The sequence below is a fragment of the Andrena cerasifolii genome, chromosome 2, assembly GCF_050908995.1.
Source record: "Andrena cerasifolii isolate SP2316 chromosome 2, iyAndCera1_principal, whole genome shotgun sequence".
Lineage (NCBI taxonomy): Eukaryota > Metazoa > Arthropoda > Insecta > Hymenoptera > Andrenidae > Andrena > Andrena cerasifolii.
Genome location: NC_135119.1, coordinates 321,442 through 347,294, shown reverse-complemented (window position 1 = coordinate 347,294; position 25,853 = coordinate 321,442). Strand labels below are relative to the sequence as shown.

The following is a 25,853-nucleotide window of genomic DNA, read 5'->3' as shown; positions in this document are numbered from 1 at the left end:
CCCACCACTTCTGTCTCACTTTTGTCCGGCGAAGGCGGGAGCGAGATGGAACGAGAGCGAGCGAGAGGCACTGAAAGCGAGCGAGGACGGTTCGAGACCGACGACGCGTTGATGTTTTGTCTCGCTCCGTGTTTCGGACGCCTGACACTCTGTCCTTCGCGTGCGCGGTGAGCGTGCGCGATGGTCGCAAGCGCTTACCGTGAGCCGGGCTTGCGTCAAGATTTTGCGAAGCGGTTTTCGTGCTCACAGTAAGCGCTTACGACCATCGCGCACGCTCACCGCGCACGCAGTGTTCCATCTCGCTCTCCCCTTCGGCCAGAAAGAAGCGATCAACAAACACTCCGAATTAGGGCTCTGTTCACGATGCGGGCTCAACGCCGGTCCCGATCAGCGAGCCGCTAACGAGGAAATACTGTATATACACAGTTATTTATATTTTTGGCCCTACTGCCCGAAACGTTGCAGGAGGCGGACATAGAATTATTACTACACCCTTCCGGCAACGTTGCGTGCATCATTGCAATCTTACACTGGAACCATTCTGTAACTTTGCTGCAAAGAGAGTGTGCTGTATGGGTATTGTATTACAAAGGGTTTTACAAATATTTATGTATATATTTGGCTCTAGTCCGTCAAATAAATTAATAATAAATGAATAATAATGTTTAACTAAACTGTAGATGTCGTCACAATTTCTAATAGTACTATTTGACTTTTCCTTATAACTCGGAAACGAATAGTTTCCCCAACATACGATTCAAATCACTTAAAGAGTATTAAATAAGGTACCAAATAAGCAGAATTATTTTTTTTTTATAAATAAGTTAAAAGAATTGAAAAATAAATAAATAAATAAATAAATATAAAAAAATATTACATTATACATCATTAGAAAGGAATAATTTTTTCCTGTTTTTTTTGGCATAAATTTCATTCCGATATCTTTTATAGTTTAAAAGTTATACACGAATATCCCTTATTAACCCTATTCCGACCACTGTGCAGCGGCCTGGTTACATTTCGTTATTATTTATTCATATCAAATACGCAAAAGATGTTCAAGATGCTACTTGTAATTGAAGAATATTATTGGTAGACATGAGGCGCGAAGAAAATGTAAGTAGGTATTGACCTATTATAATAGATGTGAAGGGAGACCTGTTTTGTGTTTCGTGTAAACGCTCACGTCCGTCGTGCACGCACGTCGCGCACAGGAGGGATGGAATATCAGGCGTTCGAGAGACGGAGCGAGACAAAGTATCTTCGTCTGTTTTGTACCGTTCCTCGCTCGCTTTCACTCCCTCTGACGCGGAGTGAGACAGATGTAGTGGGGATAGGGCCGAGATCTTAACGCGTAGGTCTGGCCGGGCTTTTGGCGAGTACATGTATACTGTATACTTCTTCTCCTACAGGAACTACGTAATCAATCGGGATAAAAAGTATCCTATGTGCTATTCTCGGTCCTAGACTACATGTATACCAAATTTCTGAAAGACCCGTTGCGAAATTGGGAAGTAATTGAGTAACAAACATCCAAACATCCAAACACACTTTCGCATTTATTATATTAGTAGGAGTTCGTACTCCTACTAATAAAGAAGTTCATTTATCAACCGTAAAACGAAAGCCACTTCATTGATCTTAAGTCCTTTCCTATTTCTTCACTGAAAAGTAAAAGTCGTTGCGTCTTTTGTTGACGCAAAAAATACAATATAAAATAAGACATCGTGTAAAGCTGCGTATTCACCTGCGCATTCTCCCTGAATGTGCATTCGGCGCGCACCGATATTTGGCCGGTTCGGAGCTCAGCGCGCGTTCGGCGCGCATTCGGCGCGCGTTCGGGGTTGAGTGAAATTTGCGGCGTCCATTTCATGGTATTGTTCGGACCCGAATGCGCGCTTTGATGGACCGCCAGCAAGCGGATGGGCCCGAACACGCGCCGTACGCGTGTCGCGCCCCGAACACGCGCCGAACATCGGACGAGCAAAAAATCGGCGCGCGCCGAATGCACATTCGGGGCGAATGCGCAGGTGAATACGCGGCTTAACTCGCCGGCGTGTTACGCGGCACAGTAGACTAGACAGGGTGTGACACGCCGGCAGGTCATATGGCAGTCAACGTGTTAATACCACTAATCAATATCATATCTACTTGAAAGTCGATTGTAATCTACATTGTGTCTTTTCTCGCTAGACTACAAGATACCTATTAAAATAGGCGTCCCTGCACCTTCCTAAAATCCATCTGAACCCTGCCACTATGTCGCCAAATGCGACAATTAAAATAAAAAAAAACTTTTTCTTACACCAGACGCCGCGTCACTGTGATCGCGTCACACACTTTTTGAATCCATCCTTTAGAAAAATATACCCTAAATGCAATCGCAAAACCACTTAAAAATCCACATCTCGGGCAATCTCTAGCCAAGTTCCAAATCAAAATCGCATACAGCACCAAAATTCTGTTCGTCATATGTAGGTACCTACTTACATTCCGTCTACAAAATAAAGCCATAATAAACTATATCCACTGGTAACATGTTGTCTGATGTTTGGTTAACCATTTGTTGCACCACTATGAAAGCTTGTTCTGAGAATCGTATGAAGGAACATTCTATTACTGGTCAAAATTGACACAGCTGCAGCGCCCGCCGTACGCCGTCCAATGATTAACCAGTGAGAAAAACTTACCCGCTGACGTAATGTTAACCAAATACCGGAAGTTGCGCCCGTGGTGGAACCAGCAGTTCCCTCTGGTTCCGCAGGACTCCTCCCAGATCAAACAAGTGGAGTCAATGATCGCTCCGTAAATAATTGGACCCGGTATTAAGGCAAACAAAGAGATTGTCATTAAGGTGATACCCTGCGCGAAGCTTTTATCCTTCTTCTCCACGCTGCGATAATTTACTAGGACGTTACCAATTTTTCCGGAGCAAGCCAACGTCTGTATGATGCAAGTGAGAATCATGAAGAGAAGGTAAGGGCGACTGCAGTCATTTGTGCAAGGCCCAGCTTTGACCTTGTCGAAACTGAGCAGCTGCGGATCATTCAAGTAGATCGATTGATCCAGCATAAACGACTTGCTGTCAGCATTATAGGCGAAGTGATCCTTTAAATTCGATGAATCTGTCAGTGGTAGGCAACTACAGTTTCCGAATTCCTTGTCACTGATTATCGCCCGACAACCAGCGTGACAGGCCGAGAAAAAGGTTGTTTTCGAGGCCTCGTGGCAAACTGGAGAGTATTTAACCCCGTCACAGGTACAATCAGCATTGCAATTAAACGTCAGGTTCATTCTGAAAGAAATATGTATAATTGAACGGCTAAATATTACATGTATCAGATTTAATATGCGTCTTGCGTGCCAACTCTTTGACTGACAAAAAGCGCACTTAAAACAAACACAAAATGCTACCCTAGTATATGATTGCGGGAATTGCTGGCTGTGATTTCCCACTCTTTTTAAAATACATAGTTTATGCCAAAGATTTATTTTTCTGTGAAAAAAGATTTAAAGTTTAATTTGCTTTTGTGTGTAATAAATGTATGCCTAATCTAATATGTTACGAATGTTGTGTAAAAATTGACTCAAGATTCATTGAAAATTGGCCGATTGTGAGATTCTTATTTTTCCTTTTAAACATGCATTTTGTCTAAATATAAATATTCATAATCCTATGGTAAATTAATAATCCATTATAGTTAATTACCGCAAATAACACGTTTATATACATTTAGATAAGTTAAAATTTCTAGATATTCTGGAAGCTATACTTATGTTTAATTAATTACCTACAAAAGGTGACCACCTAACTCTATCATTTTAAATAAACGTTACATAAACTATTGTATATGTATGCACTAGGTACACCTATTAAAATATAAAAGATGTATCACGGGGGTGCATGTAGATTGTACTGTACAAATCGCCTTGGCGATTTCCAACTTCTTTCCAAATTGTACTTATGTCATGTTCCGATTTTTAATAACAAAACGTAACAAGTGATTTAATAACAAAACACAACAACGGTACATAAAGTACGACAAGGATGGTTGATTAAAGATTCGCACGAGAATACTGGTGGTGCGTCGATTCGTAACAATCGTAATAACCGTCTATCCTGTATCGCGGCGAGCGCAGAATGACCGTGTGTCCCCCGTTCGCGATCTTCTTCCTTTTCCCTAAAGCCAGAAAACGATCCGCCACACAGTGGGGAAATTTTGCGATTTTATGGCCAAAACCACAGAAATGAAAATTTTAAATTTGACAAAATTAATACAAATGTCAATTGAAGAACTATAGCCATTTTCGTGGTCGAAACCTTAAAACTTATTTTTAGTATATAAAATTTGGCACTTTTATGTTCTGATATATGAGATAATAAATTATCCGTAAAACAGCACTTACAAAAATTATGTACGACAAAGATTTTTTTATTATTTACATTTGTACACTTAACCCTATGAAAATATATGCCCTTAAAACTAGTACTCCCAGTCGGAATCGCGTTTTTCCAGTGCAGCAGGGCATAGAAGAAGGATTATCGCTTCTGGTGACAAACTTTTTAATTTCTTTTCGGGAAGTTTTCTTAGATTACCAACTAGTGGATCCGACGATAATAGAAGCCAATTGAAAACTTCCTCCATAGTTTTTCCCTTCACCATTTTGGAGAAAATTTTTGTCGGTACTTTTTAATACCCTTGTTCCGTGCTTCCCGAGCTTCCTCCGAAAGCTGTCCAATTGGAAGGATTTTCGATTATGTGAGGACCATTTTTGTGCACAGTAGTAGTGTAACGAGTTACCGCAGTGGGACGACGATCTTGCCCCCCACCACGCGTTCGACAATTACCGAAAGCGGGCGCGAGAGGGTCACGCACCGAGTGACTCTCGCTACTAAAAATAAGCGGACGAGGGCATATAGGCCTGGGTAAAGGTTTATTTGGCACAGATCGCCTAGAGCGTAGTACGATCAGTACGCCTCTCCCAGAAAACTCCTGTGCGATTCCACGTTCGTGTGCCGACACCAGGGAACCGAACCCTAACCCGTACCCGGTTCGGTACGCCGTATCGTCGACTAACCCGCCTAACCGGGTAACAAAATTCATCTGTAACCCAAGTAATCCGGTTAACCGGGTTAATGCGGTTACAGTGTTACGGTGAAAAACATAGTTGTAACCATGTTTCCAAATACAGATGAATTTTATTTTAATATCGGAGACTCCTTGGTAGGGTGATGCATGCACGTGATAGTAATAAATATGCGAGGTCAACGATTAACTTGGCCGCGCCGAATTCGTGAGCGTTTGCCGACGTACAGTGTAAGATTTTGGACAAAAATCGCTCGACAGCGCAAATCTTGACCGATTTCAATAATTTTTTTTTTTAAAATACTTGTAAAGGATTCAGCAATAACTGAGCATTGCAATAAAACCAGTATCTGTTGGTCTAATCTATAGAAAATACTCTTTAGCATAACGTAACATAAAAACATAAATAACTAAATTTGGCAGATTAAAGATATAAAAATTAATTTATTGTAAATTTAAAATTAACTATAAAATAAAAGTTTACTTTAAATTTGCAAAATTTATGTTCTAAATAAACTGTATAGCTGATTTAATTATATTATAAAATTAGTTATCATAAAATATCGATTCTAATTACTTCGGATTAAAATTATTAAAAAGTTATTTTTAAATTTATATATTAAAAATAAAATAAAAAATAATCAAATTGAAATATAATTTAAAAATACAATATTTAAATCAGCTATGCAGTTTATTTAAAACATAAATTTTGTAAATGTAAAGTAAATGTTTTATTTTACAGCTAATATTAAATTTGTAAAAAAGTAATTTCTAATATCTTTAATCTGCATAATTTATGTTTTTATGTCATGTTATGCTAAATAGTGTTTTCTATAAATTATACCAACAGATATGGTTTTTATTGCAGTGCTCCGTTATTGCTGTGTCCATTACGAGTATTTTTAAAAAAAAAAAATTAAATCGGTCACGATTTGCGCTGTCGGCCGATTTTTGTCCAAAATCTCAAACCTTCTAGACCAGGCCTTCCCAAGTAGGGGAAAACCACTCCTGAAACACATGTTTCGGTTGTCCCTCCAACGCTACGCCTTCAGCTAAGGTGGGAGGATTCACTACCCTTTCTCCGGGGAGACAGTAACGCCGCTAAGCAGCATGTTGGGGCGCTTTAGGGTGAAAGTACCAAATGTGTCAATTTTTTATAGGAAATTTCATAATGACTTTAAAATAGTAGGAAAAATTAAAATTTAAACTAGCATTTCAAAATGACGTAAAAAAATTAACGAATTAAAAAAATGATTACATACAATGATACAGTAATTAAAAAAAATTATTGCATACAACGATACAGTAATTATTATTGTATCGTTGTATGTAATTATTTTTTAAAATTCTTTTTACGTCATTTTGAAATGCTAGTTTAAATTTTAATTTTTCCTACTATTTTTAAGTCATTATGAAATTTCCTATAAAAGCTTGACGCATTTGGTACTTTCACCCTAAAGCGTCCCAACATGCTTCCTAGCGGTGTTACTGTCTCCTCGGAGAAAGGGTAGTAGAAATCATCCTATCTTAGCTGAAGGCGTAGCATTGGAGGGAGAACCGAAACATGTGTTTCAGGGGTGGTTTTCCCCTACTTGGGAAGGCCTGGGATAGACTGTGCGGGTTTAGGACCCGGTTGTTCGGTGCTTCGGTAGTACCTGCCGCACGGATGAGACCGACTGTCGACCAGATGACGGAAGCTTTGCCTATTGTCTAAGGTTTAGGTGTCGAAAATATTCGAATGCTAGAAAATAGAAGCTATAAGGCGAAACGCGTACACGGCTGTAGAAGATATCTATGCTAAAAGATATTGATGTTGAGTAATTCTTGAAGTTTAAGAAATAAAGTATAAATTCCGTTTCTAACAACCCTCTACAATTAATCGATCCTGCATGGATTATATACTCGTATATTTTAAACATTGTGTATTCATTTAATCTGAATATGTATTGCCTGTAGATTCACATATCACTGACTTGCTGTAAATGACTGTCTAGTCTAGGCTAGACTGTCTTATTTTAGTAGTAACCCGCTCGTAGCGGGTTAACCCGGTTACTTCGGTTCTTTCTAGAATTTAAGAACCGTTCTCTCGCGGTTAGTAGGGGTTACAGAAACCTTCCTTGGTTAACCGGGTAAGAATTAGGGTTACGCGGCGGTTCGGATCCCTGGCCGACACCAGTTCTTGTGAAAGACCAAGCCCTCGTGTAAGCACCAGTTCTCGTGTGTCGACAGGCTGAGTTTCTGCGACTTTTTGAACTCTCCTCCTCCGCGGCTCCCAGAAGGACAGCGTGAGCTATCCTCTGGATGCTCGTTACCCGCCATCGATCACCCGAACCGATTCCCTTCTGTTCTCGAGAGCGTCCCTACAACCAGCCTCCGTCTCACCCGCGGATTGTGCCCACGGGGTGAACGGGCCCCAAGCTCTCCGACCAGGGTCCAGTGGCAGGGTTGGCCCGCCAGGACATCGAACGGTCAAATCGTCTTTCGGCCTCCCACTTCGCTGAACCGCTACCGACGATCACGGTACACGCGGCGCCCGCATCGCAATACCAACCGCGACACGCGCCGCGATCCACACCGTGACTCGCGATAGTTTAGAATAAGCCGCTTTCACATTGTGTGCCAGCATAGACCTGGCCGGGATAATCTGTACATAGCTTTAGACACGAATAAATTATCGTACTCTACCTTACCTCGGCGTACAGTCATTCGATCGGCGACTCTGGACAACCGGCTTGAGCTGGTTCCTCCACCGTCCCACCGGTAACCCACGGTTATAGTAGGCATTATGTACCAAGGATATAATGCATCAAATAATTTTGTCGTTTCTACATCATACATTTGAAATTTTTTAACATCTACTGCGTAACCACTTGATATTACTTGTAAAATAACATGAAATCTATTAATACAAACAATCAAACAGAGGATCGAAGCTGAATAAAATCGTTTAAAAAAGAATAAAAAGGTTTGTAATGTATAATGTGTAAACCAGTCTCGGTCACAGTCATGTCGTATGTTATACAAGACACACTTGATCGTGTTTAAAAAAATGCATATAATTACAAGATTAGCAACTATTAGCAATTAATAATTGCATTTATAGAATCAAAATAGTTCAACGCAAGATAGGAATGAAAATCATTGCAGGATATTATGGGGTTTATAAGTATTTTATGTAATGTAAATTGATTCTTATATGAAAAGGTTATTTCTAAAACACTACTTTAAAAATTGTATAAATTGCGTATTAAAAACCGAAACATAATTATTTTGAGGACAAAAAAATATCTTACGCACCATCAGGAATTGAATCCGTGCCTTCAAATTACTTTCGGAACTTTAGATAATACAATATAAATGTTTGAAGTAACTAAAAAATCTAGATTAATTCTTTGCGATCGTTTTAATCTCACATGAACATGAATAATTGAAAGCTTACACGAGCTTTGTATTAAAACATTTAACAGTCAAATTGGAGGCATTTGATGCATGAGCATCAATATGAATTAGTTCTTCAATTGACATTTGCATTTATTCTGTCAAATTCAAAAATTTATTTTTGTGTTTTTGGCCATAAAATCGCAAAATTTCCCCACTGTGCGCTAGACGGAAGAGAGGTTCCTACTAGAAACCTACCGAACACTGTCGCTTGTTTCGCTCGAGACCTCGCCTGGTCCAAGTGCGTTCTCGCCCACCACAATTTCTTCAATCGAATGCCCAACATTTTATTCCACAATTAGACAGAGAATTGAATTCTGACTAAGGTCGTGTTCAGATATATTCGCCGGTGAGTTTCGTGAGGGGTATTCTCTCACCACACCGCTTGCCTGACTCGCTCCCACGGTAGCGTTGGCAACTCGGTAGGCGGCTGCGCTTGTACTACGAACGTATGATCAAGCAAGTCGGCATGCATCAAAGGAAACCGCGTTACACAGTTTTTTTATAAAGCAGAATCTTAAATAATAATTGTTTGAAGTGAGAGGACAAGAAATACGTAAATTTCCTTTTCAAATAAGGAACAAATGAAAAGTAATGTAACAGAAAATGTACGACAAGTGATTGCAATTCGTTATTCAGATAAAAATACGTAGTTTAATAACGGCCAAAATAACTAAATTTAAAAAATAATATTAGGTGTATGAATACATTTTTTCCGTCCAGATTTACATAATCAGTACAAAGCTACCGCATTTCTATCGCGGTGATATTTGTAAACTGCCAGAAAAATTGCAAAAGGTAATTAACAATAATGGAAATTATTTCGGCGATTGAGTTGTTTTCATATATTTTAAATCAAACTGTTATTGTACCCTAAAATCGAACAGAATATATTTCTACAACTAATAATCGCCAAGAAATTAAATGAAACTCGTCCTTTCGGACATTCCGTTCCTTCCTTTTCGGAAACTTGTGCCACTAAGTAGGTCACTGTATAGATCCTGGTCATTGATGGACGAATAGATTTATGGTAGGGTAGCGCCCAATGCTCAGCTGATCGCAGATATACGACACCACCCGAAGGTAAGGGTTGCAGCGTCAAGTGCGTCCGAATTAATGTACCGAATATTCACTTCACTGCACGGCCACTAACACTGATCACTTAATTATCGTGACCTGGTCGTAACCTAACAAATCTGCCCTGCATCCCTCCGAAACGGCCACTGTTTTGAAGAGGCCTTCTTCACAGCCATGTCTCCCCCCCAAGGCCCACCAGTATAAACACGCGCTAGAATTTCAAAACAAAAGCACGCGTTGACGTATTCCGTGCGAGAAAAGGTGGGCTTGAAGTCTGATTGGCCTTAATCTAACCAATCTGCCCTGCATCCCTCTCAAACGGCCACTGTCTTGAAGAGTAGAGTCTTGAAGTGCCTTTACAGCAATATCTCCTCCCCGAGGCCCATCTTCTCTCGCACGGGATACGTCGACGCATGCTTTTGTTTTGAAATTCGAGCGCGTGCTTATACTCGAGAGATAAGGGATCTGTCTTTAATTTGAAGCAAGGACGAAGCAGGCGGGACTACGCGCAGTCAGCGAGTTACCCCCTTTCTTCATGTGTCTCTCGGCGAGGCTTATTTAAAATTAATCAGGCTGATGGGCCAAAGTATTTCGCCAGGGTCGCGGTTTATGACCGTATTGTCCCGCGAGTCGGCGGTAGAGAACAATTTCCTACACTTTTGGGTAATTTATGGTTTAGCTGGTTCCGCCTCCTAGCAGACGTGAACTCAAGGTATCGGAAAACGGAACAGGAATGGTACGGCTTTTCTTCTTTATAGCAACTCGAAGAATTCTTGTTTCTCTCCTCTTCCGACCCTTTCGAACCGAAACACGTGGTGTCTGCTGTCTATTTCGAAGCAATGGGTACATTGGCAGTAAAAGGACGGAGCGCGGGCTTTTTTGAAGGTGTAGCATGTTTCGTTCGTTGCACTTCTGCAAAGCACGTGTGTTTCGAAAATGTGCCGGCTTCTTTTTACCTGAAGCCTCTTGTCCTGGTGGGAGTTAACTCATAATGGAACGAGAGGAACTACTTGGGTGTAGAGGAAGTTACTTGGAAAAAATCTTGTCAGCCAGCTAGCAACCTCGTCCCAGAAATGTTCACCGCTCATGAATATTACGCGATGTTCTGGGTGTACGCCCGGAACGACGGGGACGCAAGTGCTACCGTGCGAGCGTTTGCACGGGAATACCCGCACATCCAAACCCCAAGCGAAGGTACGATTCGGCGTTTGGTGTCAAGATTATTCTCAACGGAGTCAATGATGCAGCAAAGCGTACATCGGATACGACCCCGCTGGACTTTTTCTTCTGGGGCTACCTGAAGGTAATTTCATTATTGCTGTTACTTTTTTTATAGGTATTCTTTTTTACTTACGTTTTGTATTTGTTGTACAACAATCATTTCAGGATGAGGTGTACCGTCAGCCAATGGATACACTGGAAGATATAGTCGTGCGAATTCACGTTGCAGTGGCAAACATAATGCCACAAACATTGCAGACCGTCCAAAGACAGGTGATTGTACGTGCTGAGGTGTGCATAGACGCTGAGGGTGGCCACATAGAGCAACTGCTCAATTAACAGTAATCGGTCCCTTTCGGGGCCACCAATTTTTATAACGTAGGAACATGTTCCATGAAAAATAAATTAAGTGATCAGTGTTAGTAGCCGTGCGGTAAAGTGAATATTCGGTACATTAACCCAGACGTAATTGACGTTGCATCCCTTACCTGCGGGTGGTGTCGTATACCTGCGATCAGCTGAGCACTGGGCGCAACCCTACCATAAATCTTTTCGTCCACCGATGACCAGGATCAGTACAGTGACTCAGTGACACAGGTTTCCGAAAAGGAAGGAATGGAAGAAACGGAATGTCCGAAAGAGTGAGTTTTATTTATTTTATTGGTGATTATTAGGTGTAAATATAAATTCTGTTCGATTTTAGGGTATAATAACAGTTTGATTTAAAAAATATGAAAACAACTCAATCATCGAAATAATTTCCATTATTGTTAATTACCTTTTGCCATTTCTCTGGCAGCTTACAAATATCACCGCGATAGAAATTCGGTAGCTTTGTACTGATTATGTAAATCTGGACGGAAAGAATTTATTCATACACCTAATATTATTTTTTTAATTTAATTATTTTGGCCGTTATTAACCTACGGATTTTTACCTCAATAACAAATTACGATTACTTGTCGTACATTTTCTGTTACATTACCTTTTCGTGTATGCCTTATTTGAAAATGAAAATTATGTATTTATTGTCCTCTCACTTCAAACCATTATTATTTAAGATTCAGCTATAAAAAGACTGTGTAACGTGGTTTCCTTCGACGCATGCCGACTTGCTTTTTCGTACGTTTGTAGTACAAGCGCAGCCGCCTACCGAGTTGCCAACGCTACCGTGGGAGCTCGGGCGGAAGGCGCGCGCTCTAATTGGTCGTTTTTTTTTGTTAATATCTCGTTAACGAAGCTTCGGATAATACTTTCGCTAAGGATAAAGTTGTTTCAAATCACCCCGTGATTCACCCCTTTCGAGGAACTCCGACATTTTTGGGACACCCTGTATACTGCTAGGATATGGATGTGTATATTCGAAATGTCATTCTTCATCATATATCCAAAATTTGTGTTAATATCCATCATATGTTTTGAGATATTTATCGTGTTACAATCGCCCCCCCCCCTGTTACAATTGCCCCCTGTCAACCCTACTTATTATAGCATTAATAAACACGATTTGAATGTTGCAAACGCTTAAACGAATGATAGCGTAAGTTAGAGTATAATTAATTAAAAATCACATGAAAAAGTATTTTATCGTTATTTCTCAAGATGAATAAATTATTGTTCCAAAGAATTCAAATCCCTTTATTCACTTATTTAGGTAATGTATACTTGGTACACCGTTAAATTTGTCTCGAGATCTAATACACCAAGGTGCAATTAAAAACGGTTTCGTGTAAAAAGACAACAATGACCTTGAAATATGACGACGCCATAATTGCTATTCGGACCGTAATAAAGACCTCCCTAAACCTTACAACTTTTTCTTCAACCATTTTCTCGTATCATTAAAACTCGTTATCTGGTCATGACACCCTCTAAGTCTACATACATGTATTTAATACAAATATTTATTTGCTGATAATAAAATTGGTGTGTTGAATTTGATTTCATTACTTAAAATAACATACAAAAAAACAAAGCTGTTAAATTTGATATCCATAATTTTGACCAGATTACTACCGATCCAACGACGCGACGCTTTGTATAACTATCATTTATTTTTTCAGTTATAAGTTTGGCATTTGAAAGCTCATATATTACAAGATTCAAATTTTCCTTAATAACAAAACGTTCATGCTAGCTATATCATTTTTATCATCAAAAATTATATTTCCACTAATGTATGTGACGTGGATGTTCGGCACGATACGACTAACACATGGGCTGTCTTTTCATTTCTCTTGGGGTTGTAAAGTCCACTTGAGGCTATCAGCGCAATTGTGGCGTAACCCCAAAACTTTTGTTTTGAGATAACAGCTAATTAAATTATTGATGTTTTAAAGACGTTGCTTAAAATTTCTGCTTTTAGGTATATAGGTGTGATTCTTTGCAAAATATAATTGCTAAGATGTATATTATTAGTATGTAAAATAATGACCACTGCTACACAGGCCAGTATTTTGCGACGTAAATCAACAAAGTGTTCAGTGCAAAAACACGTTTTTGTGCTCTCATTTTGTGTATGTTTTTGTAGGGTTTTTGCCCAGGACATTATAGAATTAAAATTTTGCTGTATAAGAAATGGTTTATGCTGAAATGTTAATTCACCCAAGATTGTGGGTTACGCCACTATTGCGCTAATAGCCTCAAATAACCTTCGTGGTGCGCGTAGAATAGTGAGTTGTCTCTCGCTAAATTAATTCTGAGTGACTGTTTGAAGATTGGTACAGTTAGTGGTTCCGAACAAACATCGTAATGACTGATTTGAGTTGTCGTGGCGCGATGTCTCGAGCGACGTGGCCGCATGTCTCCGCCAGAGGGCCACTCAACTCGACTCCCTCTCGCAGGTCCTCACTCATCCTCACTTCCGTATATATACCCGTTTCGCCAAGCCCCTAACATCCCAGCGTCTGAGGCAGGGTGTGCTAGGTAGCCTTACTGACGAGTACTGTAGCATACTCGTGACGAAACGCACTCCTCTCCTTTCTGATCCTCTACCTTACCTACTACACTCAACGACCTCCACAGATCCAAACGTTGACCAAAAAAGGCTGCATGATACAGTCTAAACGCTGGCCAAAAAGGATGATAGTTGCTATTTCAATTCTCAAGTGACGCCCGCAACGAGAAAGAATGTTTGAACAAGAAAATGATGCGGCCCAAACGCTGATCGTGAAGCAAAGAGTATCTTCTTCTAAGGGCGGATTCAGACCTGAAGGGGTTTACGTTGAGCAAGGCTGAACGCGCACGAATATTCTGATGTGGACGGGTGAAACGGTAGCCAGGGTCCCGCATGCTTCTACGTCAGAAAGGGTGAGCGTGAACGCATATGCTAGTGTAGACGTGTCATTCGTGGTGACTCGACGCATGCGGCCCGACTCGCGAATGCCGACGAAGGCACACGGCCTGAGCCGACCGTTGTCGGTTTTCTTCCACCCATCGAAGGAAGTTTGGAGTGCATTGCGCTCAGCGTGGATGATAGAAGCAGATGAGATACTTTTCTCAAATCCTCCATGTCTCGGATTTTCATGATATTGAAATAAATTGTAGTTCATATGAAGTTAGGGAGGGCTAAGTACTCCTAATTTTTCTAGTTTCGAAAATGATTAAAAAATACAAATCTTCGAAGTTCATACAGGCGAATTTGGACAGTTGACTTTGGTTCGCTATTTCACTGTGTGAGTGCGATTGGTGGCCAAGAATTACTTGCACCAGGGATTGTAACCCGCCCGGAGCGGGTTACTAGTACCATAACACAGTCTGGTTTAGACAGCCACTTAAGGTACTCTGGTCATCCGGCCGAAAAAAATGAGCAATCTTTATGAATTTTTTACTGAATAAATAACAAATATAATCGTGCAAACCTTTTTACATAATATTCATCTACTTGTGCCCTGCTCAATTTCTCGGCCAGATGACCAGAGTACCTCCTTAAGTGGCTGTCTACACTAGACTGTCTTATGTTACTAGTAACTCGCTCCGGGCGGGTTACAGTCCCTGGCTTGCAGTCCGTGCACCACTCTGCCGACACGCAGCGATATGTATGTATATATCTATACATACATCCCGTATCCCGGTATCCCGTGTGCGGATGAGCTCAGAGCTCAGAGTTTAAATCCTTCATGACAGTACGGTTTCGACTGCCTTTTTGAAAATCTGGCAAGTTTAGAAAACAAGTAATTACCTGTTGTAAATGGCAAACGAATTTATGCTTTACTCTGAACACGCTTTTGTTCCGTAAGGCGGAACAACTAATAAATGCAATTTGTGGGTATAAAAAGTAAATTTATGATATACTCATCTTAAAGGGGTAGTGGACTATTTCAGCTTTAAAAAATCGATTATTTTTTTTACTGATTCTAAAAGTCTTATCTTTTATGAATATTATAAACAAAAGTTCATGAAGAAATTCAAATAATTGCAGAAGTTATAGCAGCGAACGTAATTGAGTGCACCGTCGTGTAACGGCCACGCAGAATGGTATTAGCATAGTGGAGCTAACTTTGAAGCCGTTTCCCGCGAAACACCGTTTTCAGACACGGTGTACATTAGAACTATTGAAGCAATGAATATTTTCACTTGAAATATTTACGGGGCGTGTAGAATACCTTCCTCTATAGAGTGGAATTCTGGCATTAACATTGGACGTGTGTGGAAGATTTTAACTGATTAAAGACGATTTTTTTCCGTAAAGATGTGGGGAAAACATTTATGCGTGTGTAACTTCCACAATTTTTGTCCAAATTCATCGGCAAATTTCTACTCTACGGCACGCCATACAAGGCTATTTTCAACGATTTATAACTTCGACAATTTTATACATCCCGACGATTTCTTTTGGTAATTACTCGCAAACGTGCCCACAATAGATTCTGAAAAGCACGGCTATAACTATTATTTGGTATCAAAGTGATGTAGCGTCACAGAAACTAACGATTTTAGGTATCTAATAGTCCACTACCCTCTTAAAGCGTCATAAACTTAAAGCTTTAGCATGAAAGAAAACGTACTCACTGCATAGTTTCTAAATCGAGGCCCTTGATGCCTACATGAGAGCAACCAAGGAATATGAAGAGTATCTGACCAGCGACAAAACAAACGCCGACGAACACATTCCACGCGAGGAGTGGTCGAGGACCTGGCTTGAATTTGCTAATAATCAGCCCGGAAAACAGAAATCCTAGTACCATACCAACCAGCGAGATTGGACCTTGAAAATAATGTAAGACATAAAAATCTAGTATATTTTTCTTCTAATTAACCATTTTTTCATTCTTCTACTATATTTCCATGTGATACTTAGATAATTTCACAAGTTAATTTTCTCTAATAAAAGTATTTGTAAAACAAGCACACTTATTTTTACGAAGAACTCACCTGCAATCACTGTACCACCAGCAGCGGACAGGCTATATTGAACCTCGAGGTATTTAGCCAAAAATGTTATGTAAGCCGATGCACCTAATATGTAGAAGACCCCGCTTAGATTGTTGAATGTTAACAGCCAGTTTGTGAGCAACCGCTTCATAGCTGCTGGAAATTCGCGAATAGTTGGTATGTATTCGGTCTCGAGCGATTTCCTCGGTTCCATCGGTTTTATATATTGCTCTTGCGCGTTCAGATGTAATTTCAGTGGTATATTACCATCCTAGAAAATGCACAAAAAATATCATTAAACACTAAAATGAAACAAGAATAAAAATAATATGTCAAGTACAAAAATACCTATACAAAAAAAATGTAATTAGCTGTAAGTAGCGTTAGTTGAGTTGAAAATTATCATTATTCAGAATACTTAGAATACTAAACATGGAGAGTTTAATCTTAATACCGCTACGTTGCGCTAATGTCGAAATTACCAATGGCACTGAAATATTTATAAGTTCTTCTTTAATGCATATAATCATATACCTTTATACATATATATAGGTAGAAATGTATTCAAAATTTTATAAAAATAAATTCATGTATCTTTTTTAGCGTAATATTTCGCCATTAACCACGTGACTGCGGACAAGCGCGATCACACTCCTCACTTGTTCCACTAAAATTTGTAGCAACCACTACATAGAAGGCCAACTTCAGCGCGTAGCGACAGCGCCACGATGCGAGCGCGTACCCAAGCTGCGCACAAGGTTCACTTGTTTTCAGAGAGACGCATGGAAAGCGATTCTGAAAGTAAGGACAGCTACGAGTACCTCAAATTTTGTAATTGTTTACACGGACCCCGACGTGTTTCGGAAAAGGGAACGGAAGCGCAAAATGACGCTCCACACACTCACAAAGAGTATGGACGGTGACTAGGGAAAGAAACTGTGCGATACCGAGGTAACGCAGGAAGCCTCGGCGCCGCACAGTGGTTTGAATAGAGGAAAAAACTAATTTTTTGAATGCTAAGTACACAAAATTATTCAATACAATTCCATAGTAAGATAGTTGAAGCACCAGAACCATCAAGAATTTTCTGTAAATACCATTAATTTGTAAGGAAATTATAATATTAAAATTGGGCAACAGAACACCTGCAATTTTGAGTTACAAACGCACTATCTTTCATGTAGAATTTAAAGTATCTGCAAATTAAAAAGAAAAACGCAATTTTGTAATTTGATTATGTTCATACTGAACAAATACATGAATTAAGTTAATGACACCCTGGTTGATTTGAGTAGGACACAAGTTGAACAAAGATATATTTTTAACAATAGAACCGAAGTTGAATTAGACATAATTTTCGCGACAGCTACTGTCAACGTAAGACTTAATACTAGTGGTGCATTATACCTTTGAGCACATAACCAAACAGGTTTCAGCTACGGAAACCTGCGGCTTTGGTGTCGGGAGCATTTTTTCTATAACTTTTATCAGCATTTGGAGTATGTTGTTTTCGTTTTTCATATCAAAAAATGTTTTAGATACACGTTGAATGGTTCCTAGGAGGCCATATGTAATTTGATGTAATTAGTTTTTTGTATGTGGACCCATAGAGGACATATGTGTGAAGATCACCGATGTTTTGTTAAACAGAATCATATATTTTTTAATACATCAGTGGATTCAGTTCATCATTTTCTATGACAAAGTATTAACCTACTTATGTCGAAAAACTATTAGTTTAGGAGATATTTTAATTTAATCATTAATATTGACATACAAATATCTCCTAAACTAATAGTTTTTCGACATCAGTAGATTAATACTTTGTCATAGAAAATGATGAACTTTTTGATTGAGAATTATTTTTTCACTTTGAATTAGCCATTTTGTGTTCAGCAATTTTGACTTTAGATTTGTAATCAGCGACCTAAAAAAAACAGGGATATCAATTTTTGTATAATTTGAAGATTTCACATTGATGTTATCATATTTTTCCCTTGATATGGGGATTTTGGACCACTGGGTGGCATGCAAGATTGGGTCGACATTTTACCGACAGTATTACTAGGTCTCAGAACGTCTTATATGTAAAGAGGACATCAAATCCACAGCCGTAGAAATAGTGTATGTAACCTCGGACGAGGTTTTATCTGGTATAAAATTAATTTTACAGAATGAAAACATCTAATATTATCAGCAAAAATTGAACATTTTTACCAAATGCTGTCACTCTGCAAACTTTTATTCTCAGGGGGCCTCTGTGGTTCCAACCATAGCGACAAACATAATAAAGAAAATAAACCTTAGTTTTTCCATTTTGGATGACTACAACATTTCGTTTGCGCCACCGATTATATCTATGATACCGAGTTCTACATTAAGGTTCCCCTAAACCAACGTGATTATTCGGGGCGGCAGCGAATATTTCGCCGCGATGGATTCGCGGCAGTTTACTATACGTGGCGGCTTATGAGCAGCTGCAGAGGAAATGTTTCGCGTTGGTCTGAACAAACTCACAGGTCGTCACGTGTAGAGTACGCACTCATTATAAACCCGACGAACGGGGCTGGCGGCGGGCGTACGTCAACGTAAGAGTCGGCACAGTGTGTCTGTTTAGGCTTTCGGCAGCGAAAAGACAAGCACTAATTAAAGTCCCCACGGTTAGCCAGTAAATCTAACCCTACTTGTGTGTCTGGTTCCCGATCAGAGTAATCGACCAGTCCGTAGTAGGTTTAGTAGTAGATTTTACTGGACCGTTCCAGAAGAGCGCGAGGACGCGAGGTTGTCGACGATTCGTAACGAAGAAAGCAATCGTGGTGATAGATCGGAACGTTTCACCAAATTCTGTGAACTGAGTACCCCACCAAACAGCTATTTATCCTGAGTCAGACATAGCCTGCGCCAGTGAAACAAAACATTCCGTTCGACGGACCGCGACAGATGACTAATCAGGTGGGGTGCGCGTCAACAGATGGTCCGACCGATCATCACTGCGATCGCACAGTGATTCTCGGATCGCTTATTAGGCGTTTTCGAAACGCGCGCCGTCGGCGGCAGCGAGCACGCGTCATCTTGGCCTGTGGCCGTTTGGGCCAGTCTCAAACAAGATATTTTCTTAAACGAAACATATTATTATTATTATAAACGGGAAAAACCCTTTAGAGTACATAATATAACAGGTAAATTCAAAGAAAATAAAAAGTCCGCGTACCACAAAGCATAAAACGCCTCAACGCAGTTGACAGATTATACAAAAAGTCAGCTAAACAGTTGATTCCGCAACGAATCTAGTGATATAGAGAATAGATCTATGTCTGCGAGGCACTGATTGACCTCCTCCATGGCATGGTTTATGGGACCAGCGGTATAATGGTAATAGTCTGGAACCTTCGACTTAAAGAGGGGTCTCAGACGCAATGACCGTTCAAGGACATGAAAGCGTATCGATGCAACGAGCGCATGACAATTTATCTGACCGTGAATAACTCTATACAGAAACAACAGGTCGGAACAGACCCGACGGTCACTAAGGGTAGTGAGCCTTGTTTTGAGTAAGGCAGGGCCATAGTCATGGTCGTAGAACCGCATAGGGCTACCAGTTGCCCCCAAGGCCAGCCTGAGGAACTTCTGCTGGACCCTCTCAATTAAGCTAACATATTGCTTGTGTCTTGGGCTCCATATTATCGACGCATATTCAACTTGCGGTCTGACTAGTGCAACATATAACAACTTCAGTGATTTCATCTGCCTGAAGTGCTTTGCAAAACGGGCAATAAACCCAAGGGTTTTCATCGCTTTGCAAGTAATATTCCAATAATGGTTGCGGAAATCTAGCCTATTCGTAAACGTAATTCCAAGGTCGCAGACTTCATCCACCTCAATCAATGGGGCGTCACATAGTCTATACGTCGATAAAATGACTCTACTAGTTCTATGAGTTCTCAATACCACACATTTCGCCATGTTTAGCTGCATCTTATTGGCGGTACACCACTGCTCGAACCTACCGAGGTCTTTAGATCATCAGCGTACATAAGAAATTTACAATCCTGGAATACATCCTTCAGGTCATTTATAAAAAGAAGGAAAATAAGGAGGCCAAGGTGCGATCCCTGAGGGACACCCGAGCACACATTAACAGGAGTTGATAATTGGTCGAGCACCTAATTACCTGCATCCGGTCCTCCAAATAACTACATGACCGACTAATACCAATCAAAGCTAATTTCTGCAGCAAAATACCATGGTCACAGTATCGAACGCTTTCCGGAAATCCGTGTATACGGTATCGACCTGCAGACCATCATCAAGAGCAGCAGAAACGAAACAGTAGTATACCGCTAGATTTGTCGCCGTCGATCGCCCGGGAACGAATCCATGCTGTTCATCGCAGATGCCATTTGTGAGGAGGGGCGTTACGTACTCAGTTACAATTTCCACGAAAAGTTTAGGCAGGACCGATAGTTTGCAAATCGGCCGATGGTTTTTGACGTCCGAGTGGTCTGGGTTAGGTCACCTGCCTTAAATACCGGGGTAACAAGACTAGTTCTCCAGGCTGTAGGAAAGATACCCCCCTCGTTAGTGAGGAATTAAAAATATGCAAGAGGGGCCTGGAGAGAATAAAGCGGCATTCCCTTAAAAACAAAGGCGGAATCTCGTCGTAGCCCGTGCCTTTGGCCGAATCAAGCGAATCAAGCTTAGAATATATATCACCTATAGAGACGGATAGCGAATGTATATTTACACCATCGCCAGAGGACAGACTAACATTCAAGGCCGGCAACCCCCCGGACAGACGGACGTACACAGAGCCAAAAAAGTCGGCAAAAAGGTCAGCAATTGTCCAATGAGTCATAGCAGAGGTTTGATCGAGACGCACCTTGCCAGAAATACCATGACCACCACGCTTGGTGTTTACAAATTTCCATAAATTCGAGACATTATCTGCGACCGCGCTCTCGACTCCGTCAATATAAATACGGTGATCCCGATATAAGGCTACTTCACACTGCGATCAAAGGTAGGAAAAATTCAGATAGTCTCTGTGCGCACACGACCGCTTGAATACTTTATGCGCCCTTTTCTTCTCGCGAATCAGGGATTTCAATCGCGGGGAAACCACTGCGGAAACGTGGAGCGTGGAACGGTTCGGACCGGAATGAAGGCATTAATTGCTATGTTAATATGGCCATAAAGACGCTCGAGAGCTACATTTGGATCAGTATTACCGGTCTCCGTGTCCCAATCAACTGAGTTTAAATAACCCACAACACTGGTGTAATCACCACGTCTGAAATCCTGATATACAACGGATCGTAGGCGTCGGGTACAATTAAGGCATCAATAACACGGTCCACAGTAACATTCGAGTTACTAACAAAAATAAGGTCCAGCATACCGTCATAATCATTGAACACCACCGTATTCACTTCATCTAGGTTACTGTAGCCAGCACATCCAAGGAGGAGATCAATTGCCGCCGATTCATTCACAGACATTCCCGGCTTCCTAAAGCAAGACTGACCCGAGTCATTCTACCAGACGGCATGTGGAAGATTGTAATCACCAAACAGCGAGAATATGTCGTCACTATATTTGTGATATAATTCGGTGATGCTATCAACATATTTCGCATAAAGGGTAGACTGGGATGCGGGCGGCAAGTAAATGCCCCCCAGTAATAAGTGTTCATTATTATAGAGGTGGACTCCCACAAAAACTTGTTCCATATCCGCGCAACTAACACTAACAGGACCAGAAGATAACGATTTATTGGCCGTGATAAGGACTCCACCACCTCTTGAATAGCTGCTTGTACTAAGGGATCTATCACACCTATAAACTGCATAGTTACCTAAACCCAGCTCAAAAGAGGAAATCGCAAAGTTAAGCCAGGTTTCGAATAGAATAAGGACATCATACGACACAGCTGATGAGACACACGAGTTAATTAGAGTGTCAAGTTTAGTGCGGAGACCCCGGATGTTCTGAAAATATACTAAAGGGTCTCGCTTTAGTTTTTTTGTGTGGAGTCCTGACGGTGGCTACTCGGTACGATCTTCGGCACACCCCGAATGTATCGGATCATCATGTGGGTCTCCCCACGTACGTGAAGGTCGCGCAACGTCGCCATGAGCTGCGTAAGACTCCCGCGTTGAAGTACGGTTTTGTCGTCAGTTATCTTGAGAGGCCCATTGTAGCGATGCTTATTTTGGAGGATCTTCTTCACCTCTGCTGCAGAGTTGAGGCACGGGCCTACTAGATGTCTTGCCCGGTTTGCCGAGGCAATAGGTAACCAGGTCCTGGGTACCAAGGGGACAAATTCCACTCAGTACAGCCCGTGCACCTTCCACATCGACCGTCCTTGCAAGCTTCACCGTGAATTCCTGAGGCTCTGGCAACCCAAATATTAATACGTTCCTGGCCCAAGCCTCCCTGTCATTCAGTTCCACGGTAATGTCGTTCGTCATAAGAGAGACCAACTGCACTGAAGAATTAGCCGGATTTTCTTCTAGGACCCTAACGCGCTCAGGCAACGAACTGATTTCCGTCCCCATGTCCGCTAGGTCCATCCTAATGCCAGATAGTAGTTCATCTCGGAGCCCTTTCTTAATTAGATCGCTCATTAAATCCCTTATTTCGTTAGCCGTGGGTAACGCAGTGAATGACTGCAGTGTGGCAGCTGGTATTGCCGCGAGTGACTGTACCGGCGGACCACTTGCTTGGTTAATGGTAGTCCATGGTATAGGGGATCCCAAGCGACGATTTAAAAGTTGGCCGTCAAACCACGGATGACCCGAATGGCTGGGGCAAGTGTGTTCCGGGTGGCTGACTATCCCAAAATCCAGGCAGGTGACCGGATTGGCAACTGGGGCACTGCAACCCTTGCAGTTCTCGGAACATATCTTTACGAGATCACACACTGATAGATTAGACACTGCTTAGAGGCCGAGATCAACGATCACTTTGAACAAGACAGTAACGGAACCGACACTGTAGTTTAGCACCTACAATTAGACTATGCGCCCAAAATACGGAGTGTTTCGGTAGCGAAAATACCGAAGAATATGATAAAACGGCACCAGAGACAACGATCGCGGGAGGTAGTATAAGTCACACGGTCACGCACATCCTAACGTTTCCCCAATCAAAACAATCAACCTGTCACCTTGGGGGCTTAGCGCAGATTGATATGTTTGTTCTAACAGAATCTTTTTAAAAACGAAACTTCCAGTAGTTTTTCGAACCCTGATCTAAACTCTCTCTCTCTCTCTCTCTCTCTCTCTCTCTCTCTTCATTAGAACAAGCTCTCCTTCGACACCCGATAGTTCGAAGATCCAATGCGGTCAGCAGACATCGCCCGTCGTCAGGACTGTTCAGTCTCATGCACTCTCTATCAGTACCGCACATTTGTATCTATGTATAATTACTGCTCGCTAAGCTGATCCAAATTCCAAAATCATCCTCACTACCATTGTTTCTTTACCTAGGACATAGGACCCTTCAGAAGCTACCGCCCGACACCCGAGAACCAGAAATGGGCATTATCTAAATAAAACTGATTTAAATAACAAATCGAATAAAACATACTTTATCTTTATTCGTTATTCGAAGTTCGAATAACCCCGAAGTATCTTATTCGAAGAGCCACGGATGAAGCAGTTTATTCGACGGGAATTCATCCAACAAGGGTATAGATACTTTTCTTATTCGAAGGCGTTTCACTGTGAGCTTCGAATAATTTTTTCATATTTCGCTGTATCTGTATTCGAAGTTTGAATAATTTCGACAGGGGCGTGGGTCGTTCAAGGGCTAAGGCGAGCTATTCAGCAGTCCCCTGCTACAGTTGCTCCGACATGTATCACCAATTTTACATAAACTGAAGTTCTTTATTTTTCATCGTATCAATATGAAAGTAATACCAATGGATTCCTGGCATTCTCCCCATTAAAAGGATAAAAAATATCATGCAAATCGGAAATTTCTTAAGGATAGTCGGTTTTAAATTCTGTCTCTTTAAATTGCAAACCAATTTGTCGTGTAGCTTCGGTAATTATAGCCTGAATTATATCGGGTTTGGTACCCTTTTCATAGGGAAAACAAAAGGAGTCGATTGCTGATACCTTTGTAAAGATCCGATGAAGAAATGCGGAACTGGAGATTTCTTATTTCTTAAAGGTTATACCAGTCCCTTCGGGAATCGAAAGCCGACACTAGAGGGCAATGGGGCCACGAAGAACAAGTATAGCACAAGCCCTTATTTATTTGAAGCTGAAGATGAAAATACAAGCTTTCCAATAAAAAAAATATTTCTGGCTGTCTGATGAACTCGAAATTTTCAGGGAATATTCGTAATAAAATTATCTTCAGTTAAGTGTACAAGTGTTTTGATTAAATAATTCATCTAATCGTAACATTGAAAAAACATGTGGATTTTTAATACCATTTCATCCAAACTCCGCCATTTCTTAAAAAATGAATATGTTTTTAAATATTTAGGCTTAATTAAAGCTATTGTAATATATTTCTAAAAAACGATCGAATTTTGCAATATAGAACACACGTTGGAAAGTTACACGCTCGCCCATTGTGTAATTTTTTTGCAGAGCCTAAAGTCATCGCATGCTGTGGCCATACTACTCAACAAATTTTCAATCTAGAAGCTGTGACGTCCCGGTCCTACCACGGTTTCGCGACTTAGAGTCGGCGAGCGCTACCAGAGGTCTAATCTTCTCGCTAGTCCTAATTCCCAATCTCATTTCATATATATACAAGTTCCAAATTATGTCCTCTTGTGTCCCCGTGTGTGTCTAGGGCAGGGTCCCTCAGCTATAGCCGTACTGATGAGTCTGGCTGACGGTCCCAAGACCAAACGCACCACTCTTCTTTTCCTCCTCGATCCTTCAAAGCCAATTCACCCGCCCCGCACGTCCAAATTTGCCAGAACGCTCTGGACGAGAAGAGAGTTCTTGCCCCCTCGCCTCCAACGTAACCTAAACCCTAAGGCCGGCCGGTTACGCCGCAATGGAGTAGTTACAACGCGGCAAGAACTCCCTTCTCGTTCAGAACGTTCCGACAATTCTGGACGTGATAAACCTTAAAATATTAGTTAAATATATATATTTTAAGATGTTGATAAAGATTTTTCCTAGAAAGTTAAACTTCATTATAAAAAAATGTCTTAGAAGTAGCCTTTATTTTCGACCGTCACAGTGGCTTCCCCCTAAAGGTGTTGCTCACTTATCAGTGAACGTGACAGTTCCGTACGGCGTGCCACTACATTCGTACGAAGAGAAGAGCCTCTATCGTGTCTATCCTCTGTTTTTCTTACCAATGGACGCTGGCACAGAACTGACACGTTCACTGACAAGTGAGCGACTACTTTTAATGTTATGAATTTTTATAAAATTGAAAAATGACGCAGTCCACGCGAATACATGGAGTGTGCGATTGTCATCATTTTGTTGGTTTCAATTTCATTAAGAAATATATGCCGTTGAATTTTATGAAAATAGACACTATGATGAATTTTTGTTTCGAAAACTGTTAGGCCGTGTCTGTACGCGGGTTAAGTCAAGTCTGCACTTGAGCATAAATGCGAATGGGGCAAGCCGAGGCCGAATAAGCATGCAAGTGAGTAGGTAAGCTATGGGAGAG

General features: G+C 40.9%; 1 protein-coding gene across 5 annotated transcripts in view; it reads right to left on the bottom strand.

The window, feature by feature from the left end:
* Oatp33ea (Organic anion transporting polypeptide 33Ea) overlaps window positions 1-25,853 on the bottom strand; it is a 132,424-nt gene that overhangs the window by 18,751 nt on the left and 87,820 nt on the right. For all 5 annotated transcript variants that reach the window (XM_076830278.1, XM_076830274.1, XM_076830273.1 and 2 more), the window contains exons 5-7: window positions 16,197-16,467; window positions 15,834-16,029; window positions 2,691-3,295 (exon numbers count right to left, since the gene is read on the bottom strand). In XM_076830278.1, the coding sequence (XP_076686393.1) occupies window positions 2,691-3,295; window positions 15,834-16,029; window positions 16,197-16,467 (1,072 nt within the window). The remainder of the gene's footprint in view (window positions 1-2,690; window positions 3,296-15,833; window positions 16,030-16,196; window positions 16,468-25,853) is intronic.